The sequence below is a fragment of the Oncorhynchus mykiss genome, chromosome 16 (assembly GCF_057628025.1).
Source record: "Oncorhynchus mykiss isolate SJ-2025 chromosome 16, ASM5762802v1, whole genome shotgun sequence".
Classification (NCBI taxonomy): Eukaryota; Metazoa; Chordata; class Actinopteri; order Salmoniformes; family Salmonidae; genus Oncorhynchus; species Oncorhynchus mykiss.
In genome coordinates this window covers 49,113,796-49,138,548 of record NC_143037.1, presented here as the reverse complement: position 1 = coordinate 49,138,548, position 24,753 = coordinate 49,113,796, and the positions used below count along the sequence as shown (strand labels likewise).

The window sequence follows — 24,753 nt, the reverse complement described above, 5'->3', positions numbered from 1 at the left end:
TTTATCATTTCAATTCTCATGCTATGCTGCAATTACGATATTCAAGTATCATTACGTGTCGTGCTATTACAGTAGACTGAAAACCATAATATTCTACATTCAATAGGCCTATGAAATACTGTAGGCCTTCTCTAGAATATGAGGTAGATGGAGACAGAGCCCGTGCTGTGGAATCCTCTCTTCAGCTCTCACTCATTTTACCACTTGGTGGATATTTTACCAACGCTGAAAGATCCAGCACAGCCTGCACAGGTGGCTGTTTGTGTTTCCCGCAGCAGCAGCAAAGTTCGTTCTGAATGAATTAGGATAGCCTATACTTGATAAAATAACATCGATGAACAATATGGACAATATGTATACAAATACATCGAATTTGTTTACTCGACAGGGGTACGCCACCATCATCTCACACACTCACGTGCGGGATTAACTCACATTCTTAAAATACTTAGGTGTTGAATAAACAACGCAACATAACGTTAATATTCCAAATAAGACTACATTATGTTCTTGATTTCCTGTATATAGCTTTGGCATGTAAACCATAGCGTGATACTGAATGTGAGTATAGAGAAGCATTTGAGACATCCATTATTGAACAGTAGGGATTGGACACCATTTAGCAAAAGCTAACGATAGCACGAACACGGAAAAGAAGTGCTGGGTGAAACGGAGTTGTTCATGCCTCTGCTGATCATGAATAGGCAAGGTAAGTTACTATGGCTAGATTGTTGAATTGTTCAATGAATGAATGAATGAATGACATCCTACTCTGTATTACACGGTGAGATAAAGAATACTTGCCTAGATAGCCTTTCATGCTATGCGTGATTAGCCACACGCAATGCTATTGCTAGCGCTACAGGTAGGCATGGAATTCAGCACCATGGACTGCGCACTGGGCGAAATGGAGAACAACGAATGGGAGTCCTCTTGACAGCGGAGATAAAAATAAAAAAACATATATATATATATATATATATATATATATATACGTTTAGAGTTCAATTCTACACATTTTGCCACATTGTAGAGAAAATGTTGCTGTTTTAAAACAGGTTTGCTGCAGTTCTAAACAATTTGCCATGGTGCGGAGAGAAACATTAGCAGTTCTAGAGCTAATTTCCTGCAATTCGACAGATTTTGCCATAGGGTCTAGAGAAATGTTTTGCATTGTATGTTTAATATGATATCTGACTGAGTGTGACTAACAAAATCAATGGCTGCCCTCCGGTCTATACCCGTGATTACTACAAGTTTAGATTGCTGGCCGCTAGACTATCTTACCCATCTTTAAAAAACTGAGCTGACATGGGCTAATTGAGTGACTGATATTACAAGAGAAAGACTGCTGACGCACAACCAAATTTCGAAATTGCACCTTGTGCATTTTACTATTCTAACTCTCAGCAGTAAGTTGGTATTGGTATTTTGGTATTTTATTAGGGTCCCCATTAGCTAATGCAAAAGTACACAAATAAAAAAATATGATACAGAATGACATAATACAGAACATCAATAGACAAGGACAGAAACACATAATCAATGCATACACACAAACTATCTAGGTCAAATAGTGGAGAGGTGTGCCTCGAGGTGTTGCTTTATCTGTTTTTTGAAACCAGGTTTGCTGTTTATTTGAGCAATATAAGATGGAAGGAAGTTCCATGCAATAAGGGCTCTATGTAATACGGTACGCTTTCTTGAATTTGTTCTGGATTTCGGGACTGTGAAAAGACCCCTGGTGGCATGTCTGGTGGGATAAGTGTGTGTCAGAGCTGTGTGTAAGTTGACTATGCAAACAATTTGGTATTTTCAACACATTGTTTCTTATAAAAAGAAGAAGTGATGCAGTCAGTCTCTCCTCAACTCTTAGCCAAGAGAGACTGGTATGCATACTATTTATTTCAGCCCTCTGATTACAATCAAGAGCAAAATGTGCCACTCTGTTCTGGGCCAGCTGCAGCTTAACTAAGTCTTTCTTTCAGCACTGGACCACACGACTGGACAATAATCAAGATTAGACAAAACTAGAGCCTGCAGAACTTGCTTTTGGATTGTGGTGTCAAAAAAGCAGAGCATCTCTTTAGTTGAGACTAGTTGACTAAATTAAGATGAACTGCCAGTAGAGCAGTAATTTATGTCAACAACTGAACATTTATGAAGTCACAGTTCGAGCATTGATATGGGTATGCATTGTAGACAGTAACATCTATCATTTCAAAGGTTACAGTGGGGAAAATGTTACACCAAGGAACATTTCCATTGGAATATCAGGAATTGGAAGTCCGACTAACGGTCTATCAGAGGAGGATGAGTTTGATTTAAAGATGGAGCTGGCAAAGGTATTATTCTCTCTGTGTCTGTCCAACTTTGCCCTTTTGTCCCATTCTTCATGTTGTCAAACATTGTCATATTCATTTATGTTGAATCTGTCTCTTAGCAAAATAATTTGTTCAGATTTTGATTTGCACCCAAATTAATGGAAAAAGACAAGTCATAGAAAATCCACAATTTATTATTTTTAGTCTGAACGTTGTAAACTTTTCTGTCATTTTTTTCTGCTCAGACGGAGGATGAAATACAGACTTTGCGGCAGGTACTCTTGGCCAAAGAGAAATATGCAATGGACATCAGGAGGCAGCTGGGTACTGGCCCCTTCAGTGAGATTAAACAAAACCTGTCCAAAGGTTGGCAGGAAGTCCAGACCTCCAATGCGTAAGTACTTCCACCTGTGAGATGCCCTCATGATGTCACACAACACTCCTGCTTCTTCAACCGCCTATACAACATCAGAAATGTATTAAAGTAACCCGAGGCATTATAAAGACTAAATTACCCATCTAAACAAAGTTAGCTGACATGGGCTGATTGAGTGACTGTCACTGAATTACATAACAAACTTGACAATAATACATCAGAATTAGTATCAGAATAGTAGTAATAATAATAATAATAATAATTTGGTGGGTACTGGCAAAGACCAAAGCTGGCAGGAGTACCGTTGAGGACATTGGTGTCTCTCTATCACACGTGAATGATCTTTTAAACAAACAAATGGAGACCTACAAGTAGTTGTTACAACAACAAGAAAATAGCTTCAAGTGTTTTGTCCAAATACTTGTAGATTCTACTAATAAAATAATGGACGACCTGACCAGAGAGGTCCAGGACCTGAAGAACATTTTGCAGTTCTCCCATGGTCAGCTCTATGAGTTGATGACAGCAATCTGTAAGTCATTGAGAGAGGACATCAGTTCAAGGCAGAATAACATGGTTGTGGACAGAATTGCAGAATCTCCACATGAGACCTGGACTGAGTCTGAGGACAAAGTGAGGGAAATGATCTCTGAGAAATTGAATATGGACCACAGGAAGATTGAGGTGGAGCACGCCCACGGGACTGGAAAACCCGGCACAGGTGATAGGCCCGGGCCGATAGTGGTCAAGTTCCTGAGGTTCAAGGACAAGGTAGATGTTCTGGAAAGAGTGAAGAACTTGAGAGGAACGTATATCTTAGGAAATAGGTAACTGAGATAACTGATCCCAGCCATGAAAGCTGCCAGAGCGCGTGGGGACATTGCTTACATCCGCTATGACAGGCTCATTGTCCAACCTCCCTCCCAGAAGCCTGGAAGGGATGAGAGAGTCAAGCCTATGGTTTCGTAGCTTCAACCCCACAACACACACACACACCAATTGATTAATGGACTGCTGAATGTATATTTTGTTCTCTTGCTTTGTTTGCTCTTTTCAGTATTATGTCTATCTCTGATAAGCTACCCAGGAAAGGGATGAAAATAGCCCATATTAATATACAGTGCCTTGCGAAAGTATTCGGCCCCCTTGAACTTTGCGACCTTTTGCCACATTTCAGGATTCAAACATAAAGATATAAAACTGTATTTTTTTGTGAAGAATCAACAACAAGTGGGACACAATCATGAAGTGGAACGACATTTATTGGATATTTCAAACTTTTTAAACAAATCAAAAACTGAAAAATTGGGCGTGCAAAATTATTCAGCCCCCTTAAGTTAATACTTTGTAGCGCCACCTTTTGCTGCGATTACAGCTGTAAGTCGCTTGGGGTATGTCTCTATCAGTTTTGCACATCGAGAGACTGACATTTTTTCCCATTCCTCCTTGCAAAACAGCTCGAGCTCAGTGAGGTTGGATGGAGAGCATTTGTGAACAGCAGTTTTCAGTTCTTTCCACAGATTCTCGATTGGATTCAGGTCTGGACTTTGACTTGGCCATTCTAACACCTGGATATGTTTATTTTTGAACCATTCCATTGTAGATTTTGCTTTATGTTTTGGATCATTGTCTTGTTGGAAGACAAATCTCCGTCCCAGTCTCAGGTCTTTTGCAGACTCCATCAGGTTTTCTTCCAGAATGGTCCTGTATTTGTCTCCATCCATCTTCCCATCAATTTTAACCATCTTCCCTGTCCCTGCTGAAGAAAAGCAGGCCCAAACCATGATGCTGCCACCACCATGTTTGACAGTGGGGATGGTGTGTTCAGGGTGATGAGCTGTGTAGCTTTTACACCAAACATAACGTTTTGCATTGTTGCCAAAAAGTTCAATTTTGGTTTCATCTGACCAGAGCACCTTCTTCCACATGTTTGGTGTGTCTCCCAGGTGGCTTGTGGCAAACTTTAAATAACACTTTTTATGGATATCTTTAAGAAATGGCTTTCTTCTTGCCACTCTTCCATAAAGGCCAGATTTGTGCAATATACGACTGATTGTTGTCCTATGGACAGAGTCTCCCACCTCAGCTGTAGATCTCTGCAGTTCATCCAGAGTGATCATGGGCCTCTTGGCTGCATCTCTGATCAGTCTTCTCCTTGTATGAGCTGAAAGTTTAGAGGGACGGCCAGGTCTTGGTAGATTTGCAGTGGTCTGATACTCCTTCCATTTCAATATTATCGCTTGCACAGTGCTCCTTGGGATGTTTAAAGCTTGGGAAATCTTTTGTATCCAAATCCGGCTTTAAACTTCTTCACAACAGTATCTCGGACCTGCCTGGTGTGTTCCTTGTTCTTCATGATGCTCTCTGCGCTTTTAACGGACCTCTGAGACTATCACAGTGCAGGTGCATTTATACGGAGACTTGATTACACACAGGTGGATTGTATTTATCATCATTAGTCATTTAGATCAACATTGGATCATTCAGAGATCCTCACTGAACTTCTGGAGAGAGTTTGCTGCACTGAAAGTAAAGGGGCTGAATAATTTTGCACGCCCAATTTTTCAGTTTTTGATTTGTTAAAAAAGTTTGAAATATCCAATAAATGTCGTTCCACTTCATGATTGTGTCCCACTTGTTGTTGATTCTTCACAAACAAATACAGTTTTATATCTTTATGTTTGAAGCCTGAAATGTGGCAAAAGGTCGCAAAGTTCAAGGGGGCCGAATACTTTCGCAAGGCACTGTATGTAGCCTTAGAAATAAGGTTCATGAAATCCATAACTTGCTAACATCAGATAACATTCATATATTAGCCATTTCTGAGACTCACTTAGATAATTTATTTGATGATACATCAGTAGCAATACAAGGATATAACATGTATAGAAGAGACAGAAATGCTTATGGGGGAGGTGTTGCTGTATATATTCAGAGCCATATCCCTGTAATGCTTAGAGAAGATCTTATGTCAAGTGTTATTGAAGTGTTTTTGTTGCAGGTTCACTTGGCACATCGAAAGCCTTTTCTTTTGGGGTGTTGCTATAGGCTACCAAGTGCTAACAGTCAGTATCTAAATAATGTGTGAAATGCTTGATACTGTATGTGATATAAACAGAGAGGTCTACTTTCTTGGGCACCTGAATATTGACTGGTTTTCATCAAGTTGTCCGCTCAAGAGGAAGCTTCTTACTGTGACCAGTGTCTGTAATCTGGTTCAGGTTATTAATCAACCTACCAGGGTGTTTACAAACACTACAGGAACAAGATCGTCCACATGTATCGATCACATTTTTACTAATACTGCAGAACTTTGTTCTGTACTTCCGGCGCCGACAGAGATGGCCGCCTCGCTTCGCGTTCCTAGGAAACTATGCAGTTTTTTGTTTTTTTACGTGTTATTTCTTACATTAGTACCCCAGGTCATCTTAGGTTTCATTACATACAGTCGAAAAGAACTACTGAATATAAGATCAGCATCAACTCACCATCAGTACGACCAAGAATATGTTTTTCGCGACGCGGATCCTGTGTTCTGCCTTACAAACAGGACAACGGAGTGGATCCTATGCAGCGACCCAAAAAAACGACTCCGAAAGAGAGGGAAACGAGGCGGTCTTCTGGTCAGACTCCGGAGACGGGCACAGCGCGCACCACTCCCTAGCATTCTTCTTGCCAATGTCCAGTCTCTTGACAAAAAGGTTGATGAAATCCGAGCAAGGGTAGCATTCCAGAGGGACATCAGAGACTGTAACGTCCTTTGCTTCACTGAAACATGGCTCACTGGAGAGACGCTATCCGAAGCGGTGCAGCCAACGGGTTTCTCCACACATCGCGCTGACAGAAGCTGACAGAAACAAACATCTTTCTGGGAAGAAGAGGGGCGGGGGCGTATGCCTCATGGCCAACGTGACATGGTGTGATAAAAGAAACATACAGGAACTCAAATCCTTCTGTTCACCTGATTTAGAATTCCTCACAATCAAATGTAGACCGCATTATCTACCAAGAGAATTCTCTTCGATTATAATCACAGCCGTATATATCCCCCCCCAAGCAGACACATCGATGGCTCTGAACGAACTTTATTTAACTCTTTGCAAACTGGAAACTATTTATCCGGAGGCTGCATTCATTGTAGCTGGGGATTTTAACAAGGCTAATCTGAAAACAAGACTCCCCAAATTTTATCAGCATATCGATTGCGCAACCAGGGGAGGAAAGACCTTGGATTATTGTTACTCTAACTTCCGCGACGCATATAAGGCCCTGCCCCGCCCCCCTTTCGGAAAAGCTGACCACGACTCCATTTTGTTGATCCCTGCCTACAGACAGAAACTAAAACAAGAGGCTCCCACGCTGAGGTCTGTCCAACGCTGGTCCGACCAAGCTGACTCCACACTCCAAGACTGCTTCCATCACGTGGACTGGGAGATGTTTCGTATTGCGTCAGATAACAACATTGACGAATACGCTGATTCGGTGTGCGAGTTCATTAGAACTTGCGTTGAAGATGTCGTTCCCATAGCAACGATTAAAACATTCCCTAACCAGAAACCGTGGATTGATGTCAGCATTCGTGTGAAACTGAAAGCGCGAACCACTGCTTTTAATCAGGGCAAGGTGTCTGGTAACATGACCGAATACAAACAGTGCAGCTATTCCCTCCGCAAGGCTATCAAACAAGCTAAGCGCCAGTACAGAGACAAAGTAGAATCTCAATTCAACGGCTCAGACACAAGAGGCATGTGGCAGGGTCTACAGTCAATCACGGACTACAGGAAGAAATCCAGCCCAGTCACGGACCAGGATGTCTTGCTCCCAGGCAGACTAAATAACTTTTTTGCCCGCTTTGAGGACAATACAGTGCCACTGACACGGCCTGCAACGAAAACATGCGGTCTCTCCTTCACTGCAGCCGAGGTGAGTAAGACATTTAAACGTGTTAACCCTCGCAAGGCTGCAGGCCCAGACGGCATCCCCAGCCGCGCCCTCAGAGCATGCGCAGACCAGCTGGCCGGTGTGTTTACGGACATATTCAATCAATCCCTATACCAGTCTGCTGTTCTCACATGCTTCAAGAGGGCCACCATTGTTCCTGTTCCCAAGAAAGCTAAGGTAACTGAGCTAAACGACTACCGCCCCGTAGCACTCACATCCGTCATCATGAAGTGCTTTGAGAGACTAGTCAAGGACCATATCACCTCCACCCTACCTGACACCCTAGACCCACTCCAATTTGCTTACCGCCCAGATAGGTCCACAGACGATGCAATCTCAACCACACTGCATACTGCCCTAACCCATCTGGACAAGAGGAATACCTATGTGAGAATGCTGTTCATCGACTACAGCTCGGCATTCAACACCATAGTACCCTCCAAGCTCGTCATCAAGCTCGAGACCCTGGGTCTCGACCCCGCCCTGTGCAACTGGGTACTGGACTTCCTGACGGGCCGCCCCCAGGTGGTGAGGGTAGGCAACAACATCTCCTCCCCGCTGATCCTCAACACTGGGGCCCCACAAGGGTGCGTTCTGAGCCCTCTCCTGTACTCCCTGTTCACCCACGACTGCGTGGCCACGCACGCCTCCAACTCAATCATCAAGTTTGCGGACGACACAACAGTGGTAGGCTTGATTACCAACAACGATGAGACGGCCTACAGGGAGGAGGTGAGGGCCCTCGGAGTGTGGTGTCAGGAAAATAACCTCACACTCAACGTCAACAAAACTAAGGAGATGATTGTGGACTTCAGGAAACAGCAGAGGGAACACCCCCCTATCCACATCGATGGAACAGTAGTGGAGAGGGTAGCAAGTTTTAAGTTCCTCGGCATACACATCACAGACAAACTGAATTGGTCCACTCACACAGACAGCATCGTGAAGAAGGCGCAGCAGCGCCTCTTCAACCTCAGGAGGCTGAAGAAATTCGGCTTGTCACCAAAAGCACTCACAAACTTCTACAGATGCACAATCGAGAGCATCCTGGCGGGCTGTATCACCGCCTGGTATGGCAACTGCACCGCCCTCAACCGTAAGGCTCTCCAGAGGGTAGTGAGGTCTGCACAACGCATCACCGGGGGCAAACTACCTGCCCTCCAGGACACCTACACCACCCGATGTCACAGGAAGGCCATAAAGATCATCAAGGACATCAACCACCCGAGCCACTGCCTGTTCACCCCGCTATCATCCAGAAGGCGAGGTCAGTACAGGTGCATCAAAGCTGGGACCGAGAGACTGAAAAACAGCTTCTATCTCAAGGCCATCAGACTGTTAAACAGCCACCACTAACACTGACACTGACTCAACAAAAGAGTTGAAGTCTATGGAATCACTACTAAGAGCATTGTATTTGGTACAAATCATTCCTTGTGGCTGTTGAACAAGTTGAGGAGACTAAATTACCTTAGATTGTAAACTGTCACGGTCAATACATATAGATTCAATGGTTGTAAAGATGGGGAGAGGTCTGTCCGTAATAAAGAGATGCTCTGCTTTTTTGACACCACACTCCAAAAAGCAAGTTCTGCAGGCTTTAGTTTTGTCTAATCTTGATTATTGTCCAGTCGTATGGTCCAGTGCTGCAAGGAAATACCTAGTTAAGCTGCAGCTGGCCCAGAACAGAGTGGCACATTTTGCTCTTGATTGTAATCAGAGGGCTGATATAAACACTATGCATGCCGGTCTCTCTTGGCTAAGAGTTGAGGAGAGACTGACTGCATCATTTCTTCTTTTATAAGAAACATTAATGTGTTGAAAATCCCAAATGGTTTGCATAGTCAACTAACACACAGCTCTAACAAACACACACTTATCCCACCAGACATGCCACCAGGGGTCTTTTCACAGTCCCGAAATCCAGAACAAATTCAAGAAAGAGTACCGTATTATATAGAGCCCTTATTGCATGGAACTTCCTTCCATCTCATATTGCTCAAATAAACGGCAAACCTGGTTTCAAAAAACAGATAAAGCAACACCTCGCGGCACAACGCCTCTCCCCATATTTGACCTAGATAGTTTATGTGTTGATATGTAGGCTATGTGGGCCTTTAAAAAAAATTTAGTTCTGTCCTTGAGCCGTTCTTGTCTATTGATGTTCTGTATTATGTCATTCTGCATTATGTTTCATGTTTTGTGTGGACCCCAGGAAGAGTAGTTGCTGCTTTTGCAACAGCTAATGGGGATCCTAATCAAATACCATATACATATACTGTACACTGAAAAAAAAAAGAAATCTGTCAATTTAAATACGTTCATTAGGCCCTAATCTATAGATTTCATATGCCTGGGAATACAGATATGCATCTGTTGGTCACATATACCTTTTAAACAAATTAGAGTCGTGGATCAGAAACCCAGTCAGTATCTGGTGGGACCACCATTTGCCTCATGGAGTGCAACGGACATAGCTTCTTCGCATAGAGTTGATAAGTCTGTTGATTGTGGACTGTGAAATGTTGTCCCACTCCTCTTCAATGGCTGTGCGAAGTTGCTGGATATTGGTGGGAACTGGAACACATGTCGATCCAGAGCATCCCAAACAGGCTCAATGGGTGACATGTCTGGTGAGTGTGCAGGCCATGGAAGAACTGGGACATTTTCAGCTCCCAGGAATTGTGTACAGATCCTTGCGACATGGGGCTGTGCATTATCGTGCTGAAACATGAGGTGGCACGACAATGGGCCTCTGGATCTCGTCACGGTATCTTTGCTCATTCAAATTGCCATTGATAAAATGCAGTTGTGTTAGTTGTCCATAGCTTATGCTTGCTCATACCATAACCACACCGCCACAATGGGGCACTCTGTTCACAATGTTGGCATCAGGAAACCGTTCGCCCACACGACGCCATACACTCTGTCTGCCATCTGCCCAGTACAGTTAAAACCGGGATTCATCCGTGAAGAGCACACTTCTCCAGCGTGCCAGTGGCCATCGAAGGTGAGAATTTGCCCACTGAAGTCGAACTGCAGTCAGGTCAAGATCCTGGTGAGGATAACGAGCACCCAGATCAGCTTCCCTAAGACGGCTTATGGTAGAGAAATGAACATTCAACATTTATGAGAAATAAGCTTTTTGTGCGTATGGAACATTTCTGGGATCTTTTATTTCAGCTCATGAAACATGGGACCAACACTTCACATGTTGCATTTCTTTTTCTGTTCAGTATATTTGTCCTATTTCACACATGTACTTGTGTATAATTGTGTATTATATGCATTTCCCAACTCCCCCTGAGACACTATCAGATTTGAAGGCATTCAAAAACTGTGGATAGACTTCAAACTAATGGAGAGCCTTTGCAAATGAACCAGGGCAGATTTGACTCTGACTTAATGTGAGTAAAAGTTGGGCAAAGGTGAACCAAGCCTGCCAAAGCAGCTATTGCATCTATTATTATTTCTGGCAGAACGTTGTAGAAAAGCATACAATGTCAGCACCCTGTTTTTGCCTGGCATAATACCTACAGTACATAATCCTGAAATGCATGCTCATCTTCAGTACTTAATGCTTTCTCTAAAATGGCGCTCTGATGATAATGTACCTCTGTATTTACAGATATCTGACAGCCTCAGCTACTCTGGAAGACATCAGTCAATCTAACGTGTGAGTGGTCACTATCCATTATATATGTGAATTTAACCAAGACGGGCTTTGCTAAAAGGGTTCTTGTTCTATGTTGTTCTAAGCTCTATGTTGGAACAGCTGATGGGATTTTAAGGTCAGCTGGATCAGAGGCCTGTTAATAGCCTGTCCAATAGCCTTTCTTAACATTGGCAGCAGCATTAACAACAGGCTGTGGCTGGCCTGGCCGGGGAGGGAGCACTTTACTTGGTGAAAACAGAGGGGGTGGGGGGAATCTGGCTATCTGCACTAGGACAGGGTGACCACGAAGGTGCTGATGGCTCATATTTTGGGGTTTCACCCATCGTGCTTCAACCAGGCCATCCGTGCTCATAGCATGTGTCCTCCTGCTGATGCTGTGGTGGAACACAGCAAGCTCGTCACTGTGAAAAGGAGGATCCAAGAAAGTGGATGGGCCAATATGCAAATTAAGTCCTTGCGTAGGGTGTACTTTGAACAAACCTCGGTGACATAAGTTAAGTTTTGCCCTTTCCCCCTTGATATACTATAGTAGTCATGCCAACTGATTGGTAGTCAAAATATAAACTTCCTGTCTTTTCTAGATCTCCGACTCTCTCTCTTGCTTTCTGTGACTAGGTATAAGAGGACCCAGGAGAGTATCTCTAATGCAGGACAGATGACCAGTGCTGCCCTGTCCACAGTGGGTGTGGCCATTACAAGGAGACTTGGAGACATGAGGTACCCTCAGCTCATCCTCCTGCACACCCTTCTGTTCTTTCCATCTTCCTTCACCACCACTATTACTCATCTGTCCACCAGCAGTGTCCACCCTTCATATCGTCACTTTGTCTTAATCCACTAAATCAATCATCTTTTTAATCCAGTTATATATATATATATATATATATATATATATATATATATATATATATATATACATACATACACACACACACACACACACACTGAGTGTACAAAACATTAGGAACACCTGCTCTTTCCATGACAGACTGACCAGGGGATTCAAGGTGAAAGATATGATCCCTTATTGCTGTCACCTGTTAATTCCACTTCAATCTGTGTAGATGAAGGAGGGGGGGGGGGGGTTACAAAAATATTTTTAAGCCTTGAGACAATCGAGACATGGATTCTGTATGAGCAAGACAAAAGATTTAAGTGCCTTTGAACAGGGAATGGTAGTAGGTGCCAGGTACACCGGTTTGAGTGTGTCAAGAACTGCAACGCTGTTGGGTTGTTCATGCTCAACAGTATATATATACAGAACCAGTCAAAAGTTTGGACACCCCTACTCATTACAGGGTTTTTCTTCATTTTTATAATTTTCTACATTGTAGAATAATAGTGAATAACTATGAAATAGCACAAATTGAATAATCTATTAACCCAAAAAATGTTGTGACAAAGTATGGGTGGTATACAGAAGATAGCCCTATTTGGTAAAAGACTAAGTCTGACGTGGCAGCGTGGTAGGCAAAGTTTGTTGCATGACTTAATCACAACAATTGAGGATTGGCTGATAACTACAAAACAAACATTCTGGATAATATTGAGAATCTGGAACTATTTATTGATCCGCATTTTGATATGCTCGAAAAAGAAACGCATACATCGAAGTGAACAAGAGAATACCTTTCCTCGAGTTCTACAAGCGAAACCAAAAATTCTAAATGTCACATTGGGAGGGGGACGATTTTATAACTGTCTCCAGAAGATAGAGCATTGCTTACAAGCATGAGCGAGCAGTTCAAAAAAAAAATATATTGCCTGGGTTACTGGGGGAGTTTGAGGCCTTAAAAATAAGAATGGATTACAGTAATAAAATGAAATACGAGTGGAAAATATGATATTGAAAACTGCCGTGGACTCCCTAGAAGACACTACAGAGAGGCTACGGTATGATAATAAAACAATGAAAGCCGAATTACTTGATCTAAAGTGCAGAAGTATGAAAAATTATATTGTTATAATGGGAATAAAAGGAGGATGAACACAAACTATTTGTCAACGGAGGAAAAATCAAGGTGTTCAGGAAAAGTAATCTCAATATGACGGACGAACAGGTGGAAACAATTGATTTTCATAGGGCTCCCCGTTTTTCGATGGCAGAGCAGAGGGAAGGCCCCGTCCGATCGTAGCTATGCTGACCCACCTCAAAAGGAAAATTGCTTTGTTACAACAGGTTAGAGAATTGAAGAACACCTCATTCTCTATTGATGAACAATTTCCCCATAAAATAGTGGAGAGACGACGTGCCCTGTACCCCACTTTCAAAAGGCTCCGAGCAGTGAAGCAGAATGTTCGTCTAGTGGTCAATAAATTATATGTAAACAACCAAATGTTCAAGGACTCTTAAGATTACAACGTGGCTGTGAGTGATAGCTACCTCCTGTTGAAGTAGTCCCCGATAGATATTTGCACCGCGTTAAACAGTACACATAACTTTTTTTGTTTGTTGCATGAACAACTTTTTTTATTCATGCAGTATGGAACCGTGGACTTAAAATACGGTTGGACTTATGGTAATGCAGAATGGGTATGATGAACTTATTTATCCCTTTTCTATATGGACTTAATATCAGGTTTTGATTTAGGGGAAGGCAAAGATGGGTAAGGCTGACCTTTTTTCTTATGATTTATTTACTTATTTAATTTGAAGATTGTACTTTAGAAATAGCAAGTTTTTTTTTTTAAACTTTATATGATATGGCCTAATTGTAGAGGTCGTGTATATTATGACTTCAAATACATTATTGTTCGCTGATGTGAATTGGAATGAATAGCTGTTAAGATAAAACGTAATAAATATGAATATAATTATTATAGGGCAATGATAAAGGACAATATCATTAAAAACCTGCCTAGGTTCTCTATTGGAATAGGCCTAAATGATCCTAAAATAATTGGTGCCATTTGCCTTTTACATTTAAAATCTCATTATAAAAAATGTAAAAGGATGATTATTGTCCTGTTACACACCAGCAAATGGATAAGGTATTGTCAACAGGGTTGTTGTCTCTATTAGTGTGGTGGGCTGGTTAACACGGGGATAAACTGATTAAAGTTAACGGTAGAACACTTCTCTAAGCGAGAGAGAGGTATATTATATATTTCTATATAAGCTATTTATGCTACCTTTTTATATTCTTGATCGTAATGATATAGGCCTAGGTGTAAAACAGCCGAGGTGCTAGAGCAACAACCCTGGAATAAAAAACGAAATGTTCTTGGCCAACGTGCCATGGCTGTGTCGGTCGATTGTAAATTAAACTTGGGTATTCCTTTTTTTGCTTTTTGAAAGAAAAGCAAAAAAAATATGATCTGTTAAAATAACATCAAATTGATTAGAAATACAGTGTAGACATTGTTAATGTGGTAAATGACTATTGTAGCTGAAAGGCTGATTTTTTTAAATGGAATATCTATGTAGGCTTACAGAGGCCAATTATCAGCTACCATCACTCCTGTGTTCCAATGGCACGTTGTATTAGCTAATCCAAGTTTATCTTATAAGTTTAATTGATCTTTAGAAACCCCTTTTGAAATGGTGTTAGCACAGCTGAAAATTGTTGTTCTGATTTAAAGAAGCAATACAACTGTCATTCAAAATGTAACAAGTACTTTTGTGTGTCAGGGCAAATGTATGCATGCAGTAAAAAGGTTCTAAGTTTCTTTAGGAATGTAGTGAAGTAAAGTTGTCAAAAATAAATAGTTAAGTACAGATACCCCAAAAAATGCTTAAGGAGTACATTCCAGTATTTTTACTTAAGTACTTTACACCACTGCCCTTCACAGGACACATTGTTGAGGACAAAGGTTTCTTCTTGTGCATTTGTTTACGCAATCACAGGGAGAAATTCAACAGCCTTAATCGAATCAGACCAGTCGGTCTTAATTGGCAACATTATCCCTTTATCTACTTTACTGTTCCTTCATAGCCTTTAAATTGAGCCTGCGTAAAGGATAGCTGTCGCTGTGATGCATTTTTGCTTGCCATTAATTGTTTGAGTATTTTTTATATATATACACACACACACACTCTTCTCATACAGCGCACTGTCAATATTTACACCTCCATGTGGCCTCTTGATTACTTTATCTGACCATCTCTCTTTCCCGATCTCTTTCCTGGAACGCTGCCCATTAACCGGACAGGGCACTGCCTTTGCCAAGCCCACCTCGGTAAGGATAGTAGGAGTTCCCTGGCCTTGTGATAGTGAAAAACCTTGATTTCGATGTGATATATTCGATGTGATATATTAAGCTGCTACTGATCTTATCTGTTTTTCTTGCTCATGTGCTATATACTACTATACTACATGATGTACTACTATACTACATACTGTACTACTACTGTATACTACATGATGCACTCCTATACTACATGATGCACTCTTATACTACATACTGTACTACTACTGTATACTACATTATGCACTCCTTTAATACATGATGCACTACTACTGTATACTAAATGATGACCTACTATACTACTACTTTATACTACATGTTGTACTGCTATACTAGTACTTTATACTACATGCTGTACTACTATACTACATGTTGTACTGCTATACTACATGATCTACTACTATATTACATGCTACACTACATGATGTATTGCTATACTACATGATGTACTTACTACATGATGTACTGCTAAACTACATGGTGCTCTTACTAATCTCTCTTTGTCTCTGTTTCTGCTCTCGGACGCACCAGCCCCTCCTTGGGCCACTCCATCAGTGTCCCTGCTATGTCAATGAGGTAAAACACTGGGCACACTACTGCACTACTACTACTTTCTGCAGTACCTCCATAGGCGGTGAATTATGTTTGAATGATATTAACTTCGTCCCCAGGCTAATTGCGAACAGTGCTTGGGGAGGAAGAGTCTGGTGAACAACATTAGAATGACATTAATGCTGCAAGTAAATAAAGTTACATTTAAAGCTGAAAAACTTACTTTAACCTGAAGTGATACCTCAAAGTGAATTCCATTGTTTAAGAGATGTGTCTTTCTGCCTTCTTGTAGACATTCCAATACATTCAAGTCCTTTTGAAGACATGGTGTGAAGCGTGAAGGTAAGTGTCTGTGAGAACAATCACAAACATAAAGAACAGAAAATACTCTATTTTCACCATCTTTAATATTACAACTAATTCCTCATGTCTCTACTGGCTTCTGTCTCTCCCACACAGAACAAGGTGTCCAGGATTCTAGGGATTGGCGGAGATATCGCTGGGTCTGAAAGAAGCCCATCTCAGAACAGTGGTTCCTTCCAACATAATCTATTTTTCTCTCAACCATCTGTAATCTCACTACTCCCTTCATTACTTTAACCTGATGTCATGGTCCACACTACCCCTTCAAAGAGTAAACATTATGCAGGAGGTTGATAACTTGGGTATGGCTTTGACAGTGTTGGTTCCAACCTTTCATTCATTCTAAATATGATGTAGTATTTCCAATATGTAGTTATGTACACTGCTCAAAAAAATAAAGGGAACACTTAAACAAAACAATGTAACTCCAAGTCAATCACACTTCTGTGAAATCAAACTGTCCACTTAGGAAGCAACACTGATTGACAATAAATTTCACATGCTGTTGTGCAAATGGAATAGACAACAGGTGGAAATGATAGGCAATTAGCAAGACACCCCCAATAAAGGAGTGGTTCTGCAGGTGGGGACCACAGACCACTTCTCAGTTCCTATGCTTCCTGGCTGATGTTTTGGTCACTTTTGAATGCTGGCGGTGCTTTCACTCTAGTGGTAGCATGAGACGGAGTCTACAACCCACACAAGTGGCTCAGGTAGTGCAGCTCATCCAGGATGGCACATCAATGCGAGATGTGGCAAGAAGGTTTGCTGTGTCTGCCAGCGTAGTGTCCAGAGCATGGAGGCGCTACCGGGAGACAGGCCAGTACATCAGGAGATGTGGAGGAGGCCGTAGGAGGGCAACAACCCAGCAGCAGGACCGCTACCTCCGCCTTTGTGCAAGGAAGAGCACTGCCAGAGCCCTGCAAAATGACCTCCAGCAGGCCACAAATGTGCATGTGTCTGCTCAAACGGTCAGAGACAGACTCCATGAGGGTGGTATGAGGGTCCGATGTCCACAGGTGGGGGTTGTGCTTACAGCCCAACACCGTGCAGGACGTTTGGCATTTGCCAGAGAACACTAAGATTGGCAAATTCGCCACTGGCGCCCTGTGCTCTTCACAGATGAAAGCAGGTTCACACTGAGCACATGTGACAGACGTGACAGTCTGGAGACGCCGTGGAGAACGTTCTGCTGCCTGCAACATCCTCCAGCATGACCGGTTTGGCGGTGGGGCAGTCATGGTGTGGGGTGGCATTTCTTTGGGGGCCGCACAACCCTCCATGTGCTCGCCAGAGGTTGCCTGACTGCCATTAGGTACCCGAGATGAGATCCTCAGACCCCTTGTGAGACCATATGCTGGTGTGGTTGGCCCTGGGTTCCTCCTATTGCAAGACAATGCTAGACCTCATGTGGCTGGAGTGTGTCAGCAGTTCCTGCAAGAGGAAGGCATTGATGCTATGGACTGGCCCGCCCGTTCCCCAGACCTGAATCCAATTGATCACATCTGGGACATCATGTCTCGCTCCATCCACCAACACCACGTTGCACCACAGACTGTCCAGGAGTTGGCGGATGCTTTAGTCCAGGTCTGAGAGGAGATCCCTCAGGAGACCATCCGCCACCTCATCAGGAGCATGCCCAGGCGTTGTAGGGAGGTCATACAGGCACGTGGAGGCCACACACACTACTGAGCCTCATTTTGACTTGTTTTAAGGACATTACATCAAAGTTGGATCAGCCTGTAGTGTGGTTTTCCACTTTAATTTTGAGTGTGACTCCAAATCCAGACCTCCACGGGTTGATAAATTTGATTTCCATTGATAATTTTTGTGTGATTTTGTTGTCAGCACATTCAACTATGTAAAGAAAAAAGTATTTAATAAGAATATTTAATTCATTCAGATCTAGGATGTGTTATTTTAGTGTTCCCTTTATTTTTTTGAGCAGTGTATATTGTCCAACTGTTTGAAGGAAAATGTCATTGTCATATTCTACTATTGCATTCTAAGAACATAACAATCACAAATGTACAGTAATGTATTTTTGTACTTTAAGAGAATTTACAATTAAAACAAAAGTGGTCTGTTCTGAATTTGGATACTAATACCTTTCTGGAAAAATAAAGAAATAAATAAAAGTGAGTATTGTTGTTACAGTTCACAGCTATAACCATGATACGGTAGTATAATAGACTGGTAAAACGGTGATTTCTCATGTTGTTTAAAAAATGTAAAACTTAAATTCCCTGACGGGGAATCGAACACCGGCCGCGGAAGTGAGAGTGCCAAAGCCTAACCCCTAGAACACCACGAAATGCAGCATTATTCAGAAAATGATAAATACTGTTCAAAAAATTATATTGCTAACTTGGAATAGCGGACTTCGGTAGTACAGTTGTTTAAAAAAACAAACACAAAACGTATGTTCCCTGACCGGGAATCGAACCCGGGCCGCGGCGGTGAGAGCGCCGAATCCTAACCACTAGACCACCAGGGAAATCTGAATTGCTCAGAAAATTATATTCTTAAGTTGGTTTAAAGGACTTCGGTAGTACAGTCGCTGTCAGGTTGTAAAAAAAACCCCACATATATCCAATGCGGGCGGCTGCGGTGAGAACGCCTAACCACTAGACCACCAAGAAAATAAATCAAATGTCTAGAAAATGATCCAATTTATACTATTGAAAATCAAAAACTTATATTGTTAACTTTGAAATAACTATTATCGTGTTTTTCTTCTTCATGATGACATTATTGAGGGAATAACATTTGATAATTTATAGGATTTGTTACAATAGTCTGTGATTCCAATCATCTTATAAACATTGAAAAGAAAAAGTCAGATAATAACATGTTGACATTATGTTCTGCTTTCACAGTTAGGATTCATTCCTAAATGGGAAATTCCACGCTGTGGAAGAACAAATTAAAACAGTGAATGAATCAGTAGGCTACTGGGTTAAAGTTCGGTTATTCGTGTTTGGGACAGCTGTGGATTCTGTATGACGTGTCTGTCAAGAGCATTGCAATCGATCATGTTTTGTGCTTGCCCAGCCTTTGTGCTTGCCCAGCCTAGACTAGACGTAACATGTTAAACGTACATACGAAAAATGTATATGGTATGAGGTATAGGTAGGTATAGGTTGGTCGGGATGGACGGAAGGCGTGCGTGCATATAACGCGAAGTCTAACAGCCCAAAGGTTGTGTTTGACTCTCATCAAGGACAATTATAGCTAATGAGCAACTTCTTACAACTTTTAGCTTTTTTTAAAATAACTACTTAGCATGTTAGCTAACCCTACCCCTAAACCCTTTAGCCTCCTAACCCCTAACCTTAATAGCCCCTTAACCCTGAATTTATCTCTAATCCTTACCATAACCTCTATCCTAGTTTACATTATCCATATAGGTAAAGTTAGCCACAACATACTGAAACTCATAACTTGTCATACGTTTTGCAAATTCGTAACATATTGTACACATTGCAATTCGTAACATATCATAAGAATTGTAATATGTGACATATCATACGAAATGGATGATGGATATCCACAAATTAGTACACACAATTCGAAAAGTAATTGTTCTAATTTCAGTACATATTTACGTTTACTATGTTACGTCTACTCCTGAGTCCAGGTTGGCTTCCTTGGAAACGTAGGCCTAAACGTGCCCTAACCCCACCCATGAGCAGCTCGTCCAGGATGCGTCACAGCGCCCACTGTATAAAGTTACCTGCTTGTTCCTAGTCATCATTCTACACTGAGCACACCAGAAATAATTTGAAGTTTTCTATTCGAGAACATACCACAAATGGGCAAGAGTAGTCGTTTAGCTTAATTCACCGAGTATTGCCAAAAGACCCCGCCTTTGGTGTTTTTCAACATCATTCAACGCCAAATAAAAAGGTAAGATTGATTTGATTGCTTTTAGAAAAGGCAAAAAATATTCGCCCAGCTTGAATGGCAATTGAATAAGCTGGGCTACTTGCCCAGATAACAATGGACAATGTGTGTCCAATGATATGTTTACCTACACTAAATCTATTTGATTTATTGTCCTGGCACAAATTATTTAAAAAAAGATTCCACATTGCCTTTAACAATGTAGGCTAATAGCCTTAAAATAGTGAAATCAGAATGGGGGGGATTCTCTTTCTACCAGCTTTGTATCCTATCTGATTCTGATCATCAAAGAGGAACATCAAAGAATTCTCTAATTTGTTGAATAATTGTTGCCTTGACTGCTGATATTGTATAGTCTCTTTGCATCTACATTTTGTCTCAATGGTCTGTTTTATCATACACTTGCCAGTGTTGGTCTCTTATTTTTCTGCACATGAGGTGTGATTGGCAATGCTGGCATGAATGCAATGCACATTCACACATCCAATAGTGCCTGATGGCAGTAAGTCTTTTTTTCCCCACTGTGTAAAGGGGATTGGTTTATCCTTGATATTTTGCAACTGCCTATCTAGCACAGACATGCATTACCCTGACAATCCCGAGCCAGTAACCATCTGGACTGAACTTCTGCCCTGACTGGACCTGACAACTGATTTAGCATCAAATGTAATCAGGTTGCTTCTCAGTAAACCACTCCTTTTTGCTTCTGGAAATGTAGTTTGTTTGGGGAGTAAAACTATATGTTTAGCATGTTTCATTCCACTGCAGTGTTTGAGAAGAGTTGTGCATCCTGTATAGTCCTGCTTTCTGAGTGGCTTAGTCAGTACCTTTTTTTTTAAAGAGGTACTGCAGCGCCTCACACCAAGTGTTGAGCCCTGTGACTCACCTAGCCTGTGCACTTTCCTGGCTAGGTGCCTGGAAGTTGGAACATTATACCTGCAGACCCCGGTCCCAGACAGCCCACTTATTTGCAGATCATGGTGTGGAAATCACTTTGCCCAGCTGTTGGTCTCTATCACACCCCTCAGACTGAGGGCTAAGCCAACAGTGATATCAGAGAGGCTCAAGGGGTCAGGAGCATGGGAAGTGGAAATGCACGTTTGCCTATAATAGGCTAATGACGGGCTTCTGTGACTGGATGACAATCCAGAATTTGTCACTCAGGCATGTTTCTAACTCACTTTGGATGAAGTTGAATATAGACCTGTTCTCTGCGGTGTCGCAAAATGCTGTGAATGGGTTGCAGGCTGATTTTGAAATGGGTCTTACACTTTCCACAAAGACAAATCTGTACAAAAGCCTATGTTGAGGCTGTTGCATTATGGCACATTTAATGACATCTAGCAGCATCCATGCAATATTATTTGGCTCATCCCAGTATCACTTGCCTCTGCTTGAATGGTTCCTGTCTCCACACTCCTAATATCCCCTTCTCTCTTCCCTAGGTTTTCCATCTTTGAGCGGAGTTAAAGAGAATGGCATCAATTCCGTCCACTGGCTCTCTCATCGCCACCCATGATTACTATAGAAGGCGCATAGGCTCCACTTCTAGCAACAGCTCCTGTGGCAGTTCTGAGTACGCTGGTGAAGTCATTCCACACCCCCCAGGTACAGACCAGTTTCTCGCACTCTGACAAGTTTTTCATAAGAACATTATCTCGCACTCGGTCTCTAAAGTTTCCTTTTGTTTTCTCTTCCTCAGGTCTGCAGAGACAGGACTCTGGTCACTGGTGGTCTTCTTTCTTCTTCCCAAACAAACAGAACCAGCCTGGCAGCATGATTGGATCTGAACAGAAGTGAGTTCCTTAACCCAAGAGTCACACAAATGGATTAAAACCATGCATAGTTTAAATGTTGCGTTTCATTTGTCCTTTGTAAGATGTCTCACCTTAAGTAACCGGTTAATTGTTTTTCTGTACCTCTTTAGCTAAACAATATTTCTTATTGCAGGAGTGGAACGTACACAGTGACCAATGGGCAGGTGGCGTGTATCGCCAGGGAGATGGTGTTGAAGAAGCAACTCAGTAGGCAACTCAGTGAAAGCAGTAACTCTGGGAAGGTGGAACAAGGGAGCCCACCACCCTCCTAATTCCATCTCTTCTCCAACACCCCACACCTTGAGTTTAGTTGGAGATTGAGGCAGCAGATTTTACAACTTTTTAGTGATTGAGGCTGCTTTTCCTCCCTCTGTGTTTATATATTTTTTTATAAAAGACAAAAGGATTTCTCTATCATGCTTTTTGCTGTTGAATAAATCAAAATTCTTGCAATGAATACTTTGTCTTAATTGTATTCCCTATTCAAGTGACTAAGTCCCTAAATATTTGTTTGTCTATAACTATAGACACTGTACCAGTCAAGTTTGGACACCTACTCAGTACAAGAGATGTCACTACAGTCCCTGGTTTGAATCCAGGCTGTATCACATCTGGCTGTGATTGGGAGTCCCATAGGGCAGTGCACAATTGGCCCAGGTTTGCCCTGGGTAGGCTGTCATTGTAAATAAGAATTTGTTCTTAACTAACTTGCCCAGTTAAAGGTTCAATAATTGTTTACAAAATGCAGGGTTTTGAAATAACACATAACACACACTAAACCAAGAAAGTGTTAAACAAATTCAATGATTTGAAATTTTTCAAAGTGGCCACCCTTTGCCTTGACAGCTTTTCACGCTCTTGGCATTCTTAACCAGCTTCATGTCTTTAAGTTGTGGAATTTCTTTCCTCAATGCATTTGAGCCAATCAGTTGTGTTGACAAGGTAGGGGTGGTATACAGAGAGCCCTATTTAGGGGAAAGACGCAACAGCTCAAACAGCACCAGTTCATTCTCCGACCTTGTCGAAAAATTTCAAGAACTTTGAAAGTTAAGTGGAGTCGCAAAAACTGTTCAGATGAGCCTGCGTGAATCAGGCCTTCATGGTCAAATTGCTGCAAAGAAACCACTAAAGGACACCAAGAAGAGACTCGCTTGGGCCAAGAAACACGATCAATGGACATTAGACTGGAAATCTGTCCAGATTTTTGGTTCCAACTGCCATGTCTTTGTGAGACACGAGTAGGTGAATGGATGATCACGTGTGCTTTGCTAGTGAACTTGTCGGTGATTTATTTTGAATTACTATGTCATTCCATTGTTTTATTTCATGGTTTTGATTTCACTATTCTACAATGTAGAAATAATAAAATAAAGAAACCCTTGAGTAGGTGTCCAAACTTGACTGGTACTGTATATACTGTTTATTATAATTACGTGTGTGTATAGTTTACACACACACTTTAAAATGCAATCATATCAAGATTAGGGTAGAAGTTATTGAGTAGTTAAGTTAGTGATGAAAGTGTCATAACTTTTATAACGAGTCAATATTAACTCAGCCACTATACTGAACTTGAAAGGTGTCCATGGCTATGGGGGACAGACAGATTTGAGAATGAACCGTTCTGGTGTCCACACTATGTAACCAGATAACAGTAATGATAATAATCCCCAAAACTCCATTGTCAGTTTTGTTCATGACAATACTGATGAGTATAGTGTCTGTTTTATAACATGCTGCCAGCCACTGTTAATGCAATTAAGCTGATTAGGCTGCAATATGATTAGCAACAGCTAATTGGTAAAGACGATGGCTTACGCTTATATAATACAGTACACCTGTTCTGAAATATAGGTCAACCACCCGTGGAACGTTCTGTGTTGCTGCAGAGTCGTTCACATTGTTTTTCACAGTCTCTTAGGGCATAAAAGGGAATGTACACTGTATAATTATACCGACTTTCTATGATCTCAACACATTGGTGGAGTCAGCACCTGAAAATATCAACAAGGACACAATAAAATACACTTTCAGGATTGTTAATTATAGCATGGAACAAATGTGAATACTTCACTAGTTTTACACTGACTGAAGTTGCCAACAAGGTTTACTCCAGTTACTGTAGCTAAGCATTTGATTGAACCTTTGTTTATATATTGTTATTGTCATTGAGATTAAATGTCTTTCACAAAAGAGACCTGTAGACATAAGCCTCATTTATACCTGGTTCTAACATGAATCCTTTGTCCTGATCTTTTCCACATTCTGATTGTGCCCACATTTTCAGACAGGTGTAGATTATTAAAAGATGCATTGTGATCTGCTTGTGATCATATCTTCCTGACGTCCTCAGGACCCATTGGCGGTGTTTTCACAGGCAGCCCAATTCTGATATATATTTTTTCCAACTAATTGGTCTTTTGACCAATCACATCAGATCTTTTCCATCAGACCAATTAGTGAAAAAAAAGATCAGAATTGGGATGCCTGTGTAAATGCAGCCAATTTGTCTGGATATCTTACAAGTGTAAACGGATCAGGATAGTGAAACCATTTAAAATCATAATTGGATCATTATCCCGCCTTTTAAAAATCAATGACAGGTGGAAC

The 24,753-nt window shown here is 41.5% G+C and overlaps 2 protein-coding genes and 1 non-coding gene across 3 annotated transcripts; 2 read left to right on the top strand and 1 right to left on the bottom strand.

Annotated features, from left to right (window-relative positions):
• The first annotated feature begins 205 nt into the window (after positions 1-205).
• On the top strand, positions 206-16,800 carry LOC110492750 (tumor protein D54). Its single transcript, XM_036945822.2, is given in 10 exon segments — positions 206-709; positions 2,227-2,345; positions 2,570-2,718; positions 11,270-11,317; positions 11,933-12,034; positions 15,470-15,496; positions 16,037-16,081; positions 16,350-16,371; positions 16,373-16,399; positions 16,517-16,800. Coding segments are annotated over 10 exon segments (708 nt in total). The 5' UTR covers positions 206-681; the 3' UTR covers positions 16,658-16,800.
• A 2,045-nt stretch (positions 16,801-18,845) lies between these two features.
• trnae-cuc (transfer RNA glutamic acid (anticodon CUC)) lies at positions 18,846-18,917 on the bottom strand. Its single transcript has one exon. It is a non-coding gene; the product is annotated as a tRNA-Glu (tRNA).
• Positions 18,918-20,065: 1,148 nt separating this feature from the next.
• On the top strand, positions 20,066-22,600 carry LOC110492748 (pancreatic progenitor cell differentiation and proliferation factor). The gene is made up of 4 exons (XM_021567213.3): positions 20,066-20,329; positions 21,772-21,934; positions 22,029-22,122; positions 22,277-22,600. Exons 2-4 carry the CDS (start codon positions 21,802-21,804, stop codon positions 22,413-22,415), a joined length of 366 nt encoding a protein of 121 aa, XP_021422888.1. The 5' UTR covers positions 20,066-20,329; positions 21,772-21,801; the 3' UTR covers positions 22,416-22,600.
• The last annotated feature ends 2,153 nt before the right edge of the window (positions 22,601-24,753 follow it).